The following is a 10,614-nucleotide window of genomic DNA, read 5'->3' as shown; positions in this document are numbered from 1 at the left end:
TCTCTCTCTCTCTCTCTCTCTCTCTCTCTCTCTCTCTCTCTCTCTCTCTCTCCATATCCATTCCTATTAATGTATTTTAAGATAGCAAAACATATGCTCAGAGCCAGGCTCATTTAGCATTCTCCACAGTGAAAGCTGAATGTGTTTCAATGCTACTGTCACCTCTCATGCTTAATCTGATATGACAACAGCTAACACAATAAAGTCACAAAAATGCTAAGCCATCTTTGAGCCATACCATACTTTTCTGAATTCTGTGTGGCAGCGTTTGCTTCAAGCCTTTTTTTTTTTAAGAGAGGAAGTAGTCTGAGAAGGAAACACTTGATCATTTTGTCAGTGCTATGGGTTGAAGGCAGTTTAACAACTGAACAGAGCCACTTCCAATGTGTGGAAATGTCCCAGTCTTGTGACCAAGGATCTTACCTCTATTCAATTGACAAAGAATAGAGTTTCTGTGAGATCGGGGAGTCCAGATCATTGGAGAATAAACAGTTGCTTTGACCTTGTACTGGCAAATAGCCCCTGTCAGGCTCGGATTTGTAAGGGTAGGAAATCATCTGTTTATGTGGTGGTTTGGGCCATTAGATTGTGTTTACGACTGGGAATTGGTAGTATAGCCTGGTGTGTAACAACTCAGGTCTGAATACTGAAAGAGCACTATTTACCAACAACTTTGTTTTATAATTTAAGGTTAATTCAAATTGAAATGAGCCTTTTAACCCTTAATTAGGACCATGCCTCTTCTAAAAGTCAGCCACATTTGTCAACCGGAGACAGAATTCACTTTGTAGCTAGGACTGTCTCCTCTCTTTCAACAGTAGCCACTGAGGTTTTCTAAGTGCATTTGTTTTTCTTTCACTATGGTAACCTGACCCTCTGTGTGTATCAGTGGGGCTCAGAACCATCAATTATAACCTGGAGGAAAAGTGTGCTGTGTGCTTTGGGAAGGAGGCCAAAGTTGTATCTCAGATCACTTCTGATCTGATTGCTCAGTCTAACCACTCTAACCATTGTGCCTGCAGGACCTTGTTTGCTTCATTATTTGCTGGAGCTGGCACGGTGTGATTTTAAGATCCCGTGGGCGCATGATATTTAATTCCTATTTAGTAGTTTTTTTTTTCTTTCACTACTAGAATTAGACATTCTGAATACACTTTTAATTTATCTACTACAGATTAAAGTGATTTTTACATCCTTCTGTTATTTTTATTCATATTTGTTGTGACACCTGATAAATATTAGGCTCGAGTCTTGTTCTTGTTTGCTTTCTGTTGCTGTGATAAAACAAACAAACAAACAACAACAACAACAACAAAAAACTTAGAAATAAAAGAGTGTATTTGTCACACATATCCTGAGCATTGTCTGTCACTTATGGAAGCTAGCGCAGGAACATAGCAGAATCAGGAGAGGCAGAAAACATGGAGAACATCTGCTTACTAGCTGGCTTTCATGGCTTGCTTTTAGTCTAATTTTTTACATAGCTTATGCCCATCTGCCAGGGATGACACCATTCACACCATTCAGTGTAGGCGGGGCTGCTCCACGTTAATCAGCACTCAAGAAGATATAAACAAGTCTGATTCCTCAATTATCCACAATGATATGCAGTAGCCTTCGGGGGTGCCTCTCTCACATTTAATCAATGATTGTTAATTTAAATCGGTACTTCATCCTATTCATTTATCTGTTTAAAAATCAAAGATGAGAGTTCCTATTCATAACTCGTTTTAAAATACCTGTTTAACAAGTAGAGAAAACATGCCTGGGACCATAAAATGAATAAAATCAACAGAACAAAGTCAAAGGAAGGATAGGAAGGTGGCATTTAAGACATACCCTACCATTTAAGACATCTGAGTCTGTTTAATTTCCCTTTGGTTTCATTAACATGCAGTTGAAATCAATGACTAGTTTTATCACCATTTGACCAAGAACATTTTACGACCAGATTACCTAAGAGAAGTTATAAATGAGAGGTCTATAATTGGGCAGCAGGTTTTAAATATGTTTATCTTCCTTGCATACTGATGCCGTAGCTAGACTGTTTTACAGTAAGCGTTGACTTTAGAGCTGAGATTTTTATTTTAAAACTGTGCATGGAGCTGAAGAGAGAGATCGGTGATGAAGAAGACCAGCAATTCTTCCAAGGATCATGTGATCTGTTCTAGTATCCACGTTGCTAGGCTAGCAATTGCCTCCAGCTACTGGAGGTCTGTCACCCACACGTAAGTGTCATAAACACACAGAAACACGTATATAGACACACATAAAAATTGAAAACCATTTCAGAAAAAAAGGAGTTACAATGTATATATCTTTTGAAGAGCTTTTGGGTTTTTTTTTGCTTGTTTGTTTTTGTTTTTTTGTTTTTGTATTTGCTCTCTCGTATTGGCTTACAGGAATACAGGAAGGTCAGAGGAAGCTTGCCAACATTAAAAACAGAGACAGTAGATCAAACTGATATTTCTATCAATCAGAAGTGTTTGTCAGGAGAATAGCCATGAAGATTCACATTTACACATCCATTTTCTTCTCTCTCTCTCTCTCTCTCTCTCTCTCTCTCTCTCTCTCTCTCCCTCTCTCTCTCCCTCTCTCTCTCTCTCTCTCTCTCCTACTTTTATATTTTACAGTCCAGTCGTTGTCTCTTTCCTGCTCTACCCTCCCAGTTCCTCATCCCATTTCTCCTTCCTCCTTTCTTCAAGAAGATACCCAACCCTCCCTCCCCATCAACCTCCTCACTCCCTAGGGCCTCAAGTCTCTTGAGGATTAGGTGTGCCTCTTCACTCACTGAGGGCAGACCAGGCAGCCTTCTGCTGTATATGTGTCATGGGTGGGGGATGGGGAGACTGGGTAGAGTTGGGGGGATGTTAGACCAGCTAGTGTATGTTGGCTGGTTGGTGGCTCAGTGTCTGAAAGATCTCTCTTTTTTATTTATTCTTTCATCTTCTTTTTTTTTTACAGTCCAGACATCCAGATATTAGACTTTATCCTCATCCTCCTCTACCCTCAGACTCTTCCACACCCACCTCTACCCCCTCCCACCATTCCCCCACCTCCTTGTTGCTTACTCTGGTGAATGTGATGTCTTAGGATATTACACCTCCACCAAAGCTTGGGTTCTTTTGCATTAAGGAGAAGCAGGGTGTTTCTAAGTTGAATGAATTCTGAGACGGGTGCTGGCTGAGTCACTGAGTACACCACACATGTTCCTCTGATCTTCTTAGACTTCAGACAAAATGCTCTTGCCATCATGGTTAGAATCATTTATGACAATGAGAGCAGACAGGTGTATTCATCCATCTTGTGGATGTTACTGTTTTGGTCACAATTTTTGGTCTTCTTTTTGTCACTGGTAATTAGTTGACATGAAATTTGAATTTAAAAGAGGACCTTGAAGGTTACAATTCTCGGGAAAATCAGAACTCAATTAGCAATCAAGAGAAGGGTTTTGGTATGGAGTGAATACCCTTCTGAGGTGATATTTTGTGAGATATGAATGGAGCTTCCAAGCAGTGCTTTTGGGCAATGTAAGGTGAGCATGTGTGTTCCTAGTCTATATTGCATTGGGGAAACAGGATTCATTTGTCTGTATTTCAGTATGACAACAAAGTTAAATCCATTGCTGAATTGCCCTGGAATGGACATTCTTATTAGGAACTGAAAAACCTGCAAGTCTAAGCAAATGGTCTGGTCTACATTTATACATGCCTTGTTTTACTTAGAGAAACTGTGAGTGAGGAAAAATATCAGCTTTAGTGTGGAACTTTAGTCACGTGTATAGTGAACTGGGTGCTGTAAAAATTAAGGTCAGCCTATACAAGACATTTCCTTTCCCTTGAGTACAAATAACACTTCATTCACAACAGAAAGTTAATAGAAGAAAATCATTAAATTTGGTTATACTGGGTGCATTGTAATGTATGTATACAAAAAGGCCACATACCATCCAATATCAAGGTAGTCTTGAATTTGAGATTTAAGAGATAAAGCTTAGAATTTGGATACTAAAATCTTTTCCCAAAATAATGTCAAGAGAAATTTTGTTAAAAAGTTTACAGTGTTTTTACTGCCCATTGTCTTTTTTTTAATGCATCAAAGAAAAAGAACGTTAGACATTTGTCATCATCATCATCATCATAATATATGAAAGTAACAGGGACATCCTTTTCTGTAAAGTGTCATAATGGTAAGCTGAGATCAGTATTGAAAACAGCTTATTGGACTTAGAAAACACATTATGCAGAAACTTGCAAAGAAAGAAAGAAAGTGACTGAGTTTGCAGGGAAAGTTCACATCTTAGCAAATCATATCTAACACAGGACAAATGAGAAAATTGTGCTCTCTGTTCCAGACACAATGGAATGCACTTAAATCTTGTTGGTATACCATTGTCCTAGAAGTTAAGAGATACTATCACGACAGATAATAATGATGATGATGATGATGTTATAACCTTTAAAAATATACAGTATAGTATCAATTTTCCTCTTTAGTCGCTTAAAAATGCAGGACAAATTTGTATCCAGCTTGAAAGTTAAGTTCAAGTCAACAGTGCAATTCAGTGGTAACCACAGTCTAGATAGGACACATGCTGTGTCATGGTTTAGAATGATTACATCATGGCATAGTTTTTTTTTGCCTTATGCTCACCACAAATCCTCCAATGCCAAGTAAAGCTGTGAATATACAAGTTGGAAAATTCACCATACTTTAATGCCAAAGTAATCTAAATCTTGCGGCTTCTCCCCTCCACCCCCATTTATTTCCCTTGACATTTGGTGTAAATCAAATTCAAATGAATAAAAAGGGAAATCACATGGCCACATGACTAGCTGCTGTAAACCCTGGGAGCAATGTGTTTTACACATTTCAAGATACAAGATAATTGCTAAAAATTTTAAAAAGAGCCATTTTGTTTGCAGCTTGTCGACCAGGCTTCTACAAGGCTTCGGATGGTGCTGCCAAGTGTGCTAAGTGCCCACCACACAGCTCAACACAAGAAGATGGTTCAATGAACTGCAGGTGTGAGAATAATTATTTCCGGGCAGAAAAAGACCCTCCATCCATGGCTTGTACCCGTGAGTAGTTCTGCTGCAACCCATGCCTCCATGATTGGTTTGGTTTGGTTTGGTGTATCTTCCTGTGGCTGTGATGTTTGATTTTGAAGTGTGTGTCTGTGTGTGTGTGCCCACGCGTACATGTGTACACACATGTGCACACACATATGTGCACATGTGCATGTGTATATATGTGTACCGTGTGCCAGCGTGCCTGTGTGTGCACACGCATGCGTGTGCATGCGCGCACAAGAGTGACTGTGTGTGTGAAGCATTTGCCCACATCTTTCTGTTTTCCATATGCAATCTGAAAACGCTCTGCTTCCTTCTCCATGCTTGATTCATCACGAATGCAACATTTATCACACAAAATGAAATAGTTTAAAAGCACTTCCCACAATGCAACCCCTATTAAAAGAAAAAAAAAATCTATGTCTGACTTCAAAATCTCACAATATATTTGACAGGGCAGGAGAGGTTATGGACAGTATATTTATGTTTGCAGATTTTTATTATCTTTTGCTATCTCTTGGTCATAAGTCATGGCAAATAAAAGGGTGAGGGGACTAAGATTTATAAACATAATACAGAAGTTTTCATAACTATTCACCTGGGTTTTTAATTTATAGTAAATTTCTTTGTTTTACTTTGTGAATAGATCCTTAATCATGAATAGAAACTCTCAGTTCATAGCAGAGGCTGGTCCTCTTGAATCCGTGTGCTTATAATCTTATGGGTCCTCTGAGGATGAATTAGAGTAGACAATAAAGACAGGATGATTATTTACCTCTACGGTACTTTTATAAATTTTCCATTTCCCTTATAGTAGCAACCAGAAAGCGATGCTCATTAATCTTTGTGGAACTACTTTGCAGGACCTCCATCCGCACCAAGAAATGTTATCTCTAACATAAACGAGACCTCGGTTATCCTGGACTGGAGCTGGCCCCTGGACACAGGAGGCCGGAAGGATATTACCTTCAACATCATATGTAAAAAGTGTGGGTGGAATGTCAGGCAGTGTGAGCCATGCAGCCCCAACGTCCGCTTCCTCCCTCGGCAGCTTGGACTCACCAACACCACGGTGACAGTGACAGACCTCCTAGCTCACACCAACTACACCTTTGAGATCGATGCCATTAATGGGGTGTCAGAGCTGAGCTCGCCACCGAGACAGTATGCCGCAGTCAGCATTACAACTAATCAGGCTGGTGAGTACACATTGGCGGCTTCAGACTTCAGCTGTCATGACCAACCGAGCCTTGTACGGATAGAAAAAGAAAAAAGAAAACAAAAACAAAACAAAACAAAAAAAAAAACAAAAAAACCCACGGTTGCATGGAGAGATGGGAAAGAGTCCCCAAATTCTTCTCTAATCTCCTTCTTAAATACTTTTGTTACTTTACTAATTCATTTTAATTCTCTGGATCAGAATAGACCAGAGTTGCAAGGAGATTTCAAAACTACTTTAAATCTACTGCTATCTCTTTGGGATTCTCTGGCAGTAAGGGACCCCTTGGAACATGTTTAAACTTGAAGAATCTAGCAGGTATTCAATGCTTGCAAATGTTACATAGATACTGTAAAACTATGTGTAATTTTATACTGGTTGAATTGGACTCATACATAGTTGCTCACTTAATTAATATTACAAAGGATCCCCGTGAGGATCATAGGGTTTCTTTTTTTTAAGAGTAGGGAAATTTAACTGAATACAAGCAAGCTAGCAAGTGGGCAAGCATGTATTTGTTTCCTCCTGTTCTTGATCATGAGTACCACATGACTAGCTTTGAAAAATTCCTGTCACATGTGACCTTCCCTAAATAACGTACTATTACATGGAGTCTTGAGCTAAGAGAAAACCCCATTTTCTCTTAACTTTATTTTTGGAGTATTTTACTAAAGGAATAAAAACAAAACAGTAACATCTTTCCTGCCTGTCTGAACAAGGTCCCTTTAACTATAGTCAACAAATATTATCCCTAGAAATACTATCCCTAGAAATTGTACAGTGTGTCCCCAATAGGACCCTGCTGGATGGTAATATTCATACCAACTAGCTCAAATTCTAACAGTTCAGTAAGTTAGACAAGGAATACAGCTGAAGAGATTAGTCCTCAAATATGCTTAATTATCCCTAAACTCCATATTTCACCAAACCTCTTCCCAGAATTAATTCATCAAAAACATATACCTCAGCACTTGCAATGTCTAGCAGCCTACTCCCTGGAGGAGTCCCTGACAGCACAAGTGAATATTATTCCTTCCTGAGTATATACTCGATCATGGATCTTTCTAGTTCTCAGTCCCAGTTTTTGTTTTTCAATAACTTTGCTTTTAATCTCTCATCTTGATGAAAAATTTAGTTATCCTTAATATTTTTTTCCACAATGATACATAAACATCATCAGTTAGAAAAGTGACTTTTCAATGGCTTTATCAGCCATCACTTTAATCTTTCTTAGCAAACTTTCTTTGTCCCTCATTATGCTGTATCCTTGTCCTACTCACACTGGCTTTTACTTTACTGCAATTAGTGGTATCTAATATTTGCAACTAATCATATTTTAAAGTATGTAATGGGTTTATTTAACTGTATATGAAAAGATAAGTAATATTCATGTTATGTATCACATGACTCTGGTTTTTCCTATCCAATGAACATGGGAAGTCTACAGTTTTAATTATGTGGTAAATGATTTACTTAAATCGTCTATTTCAAGCTGATTTACCTCCTGTATTAGTCAGGGTTCTCTAGAGTCACAGAACTTGCAGATAGTCTCTATATAGTAAAGGAATTTATTGATGACTTACAGTCTGCAGTCCAAATCCCAACAATGGTTCAGTAGTAGCTGTGAATGGAAGTCCAAGGATCTAGCAGTTGCTGAGTCCCACACCGCAAGAAGGCAAAAGAGTGAGAGCCCGACTCCCTTCTTCCAATGTCCTTATATGGTCCCCAGCAGAAGGTGTAGCCCAGATTAAAGGTGTGTGCCACCACACCTTTAATCCCAGATGNTCTTGGACTCGGAGATCTCCCTGTCTTAATCTTCTGGATTCAATCACCACTGTGTCTCAAGATCTCCATACCAAGATCCAGATCAGAAACTTCTATCTCCCAGTCTCCAGATTAGGTTCACTGGTGAGCCTTCCAATTCTGGATTGTAGTTCATTTCAAATATAGTCAAGTTGACAACCAGGAATAGCCACTACACCTCCTTTAAGCAGGAACATCAATCTGTTCTCTAATAATCCCCTAAGTCAAACAAAAATATTTGAAAACAAGCAAAAGCTCCTTATGTTCTATCTTATCATTCCCCTCTGGCTTTCTGGTTATACATTAATCAGAAAATTAATAGTTTTAAATACACACAGTGAGTGAGGAGAGGTAATGGGGCATCCAGGAGAAGGTCAAGACCTTACAAAATAGATGAGTTTGTGCTTGCTAACCCCCACTGCCAGTTACAAATCATAGCATGAAGCAGACATCCAACAGGCTTTAGCTGTGACTCTTCCTGAGTCCACTCCTGTTTCTTTAAAGAGAAACCATATATTTGCAGTGTATAACAGAAATGATAGATGTTTATATCATTTTGTATGCCTTGGGGGCCAGAGGTCTTTGTTCTATCTTCAGTTCTCAGAGTAAAGTATATAAGCATGGTTATATGGAAGCAATACTGTCCCTATTGAGAACGTCTCTTTGTTTCATTTTATTCTTCTTCCTGAGAAGGTTAATGGACTGGTAGCCTTATAAAAATAATTCCCCTGCCTGCCTTTGGAGGGGTGTGGTTGTGTTTTAGCCCCTTCTGTTCTATCTTGGCTATAAAGGGCAAACATGAATATGTTCCTTTTAATTTACTTTAAGATTGAGTTTACTGATCCTTCTCTTGATTACATTGCAAAAGCTTAGTGATAACCACTTGATAAGGCACCTTCTGAATCATAGAGGATGATCCGATAAATTCTGATTACTTTTCAGCTCTCAATACTTTCACAAAGTCAGTAAGATAAAAACAAACAAACAAACAAACAGGCAAACAGACATGGGTTCTACATGAACCTTGTATCCATTAAAGCTCAAGTCAGACATGTAGAGGAAAAATTACAGATTGCAAGACAACCATCTTAAATTTACAGCACGAAATAAGTTTCCACCTTTTGCCTTACTTCTCTATGTAGGGATATTTACTTATCAGTTCTAGAAATGCACATTCTACTGCTGGAGCATGCATCTGTTTAGTCCTGGTCTCCGCCACTGGATCCATGGCTCTAAACATCTTATAGCAGAGAACAAATTTAGATTAGAAGTGGCTCAGTCAGAGAATGTATAGAATTGTGAGTTCTATGTCTGTTCACAGACTACTGTTGGGAAAGATCCAGACTCATTCCCAGCATGTCATCATGACTTTAAACTCCTTTTCTCCCTACCCAACTCTACTTCCACATCATACTCAGCCTATTCAGTTTCATTTGCCATGAAGTAGGACAGTGAGCTGTGTGTTTCCAAGGCATTCTAAAACTATTCGGCACAAAAATGCCCTCATCCTCTCCGACATTCCAAGACTGGATCTCATCCTTTACCCCATCATTCTCAGAAGACTTTCACCCCACTTCTTTCTATTTGTTTATTTGTGTCTTATTAAAATAATATTTGAAAATTTTAAATTATTCCTTTTATACGATTTTAATATAATTACTTTTCTCCCTCTCCCTTTCTCATTCAAAACTCTTTCCCATACCCCTTCCTGCTCTCTTTTAAATTAGATGCCTCTTTCTTCATTATTTATTCTCATATATAACCATGTCTCTCTTCTCTTTCCTCCCCCTGACCCATCCAGTGGCATCCCTCACTAGCTCCCTTTACACTCATGGTCTCCTTTTCTTTGTTATGTTACATAATCCTATATAAATACATAAAATATGAATACAATTTTCCCATTACACTTACTGTTATTTATATGGATATGATTTCGGGAATGACTTATTGTTACTGGATCATCAATTAGAAGGTTCATCCTGCATTTATGCATGTGCACATGTACACATTCATGCTATCTAATTTAAGTCAATAAAATATTGACTTTAATTTTTGAAACAAACAATGTTATTTCTCCCACCTCCCTTCCTCTTCTTCTGTAGTTGCTCTTCATCCCCATTCTTACTTCCCCATACCCTTCTTTATGTACTGTGTCCTGTATCCATTCTCTTTCATGTTCCCTCTCTCCTGTGAGGACGTTTTATTTCTTAATCTGTCTACTTTCTGATGTGACTACAGGTTATCTATTCACATCTGAAGATGTGGAGGTTGGAACCACAGATGAGAGAGAGAATGAGGCCATTTTAATCTAAATGTAGTAACGTCTGGACTCACTACATACTATTTATTCTAAGTTAATATAGTGTTAAATATTAAATCTCCTTTTTGGAAATCCTTTTAACCTGTGCTCTTCTGTTTTCTTTATTGTTTTTGTTATAGTTTTGGTCTGTGTGTCTCAAGTTTTTCATTTTCTTAGATAAATATCTCAAGGACAACCTGAGTCAACCTGTGAGTTGAATT

The 10,614-nt window shown here is 38.4% G+C and overlaps 1 protein-coding gene across 2 annotated transcripts in view; it reads left to right on the top strand.

Annotated features, from left to right (window-relative positions):
- The window catches only part of Epha3 (EPH receptor A3), a 314,441-nt gene that overhangs the window by 200,189 nt on the left and 103,638 nt on the right, over positions 1-10,614 (top strand). For both annotated transcript variants that reach the window (XM_021209582.2, XM_021209581.2), the window contains exons 4-5: positions 4,926-5,081; positions 5,936-6,271. In XM_021209582.2, coding sequence (XP_021065241.1) covers positions 4,926-5,081; positions 5,936-6,271 — 492 coding nt within the window. The remainder of the gene's footprint in view (positions 1-4,925; positions 5,082-5,935; positions 6,272-10,614) is intronic.

Source organism: Mus pahari, chromosome 12 (assembly GCF_900095145.1).
Source record: "Mus pahari chromosome 12, PAHARI_EIJ_v1.1, whole genome shotgun sequence".
Taxonomy (NCBI): domain Eukaryota; kingdom Metazoa; phylum Chordata; class Mammalia; order Rodentia; family Muridae; genus Mus; species Mus pahari.
This window is presented reverse-complemented; position numbering and strand designations above follow the sequence as displayed.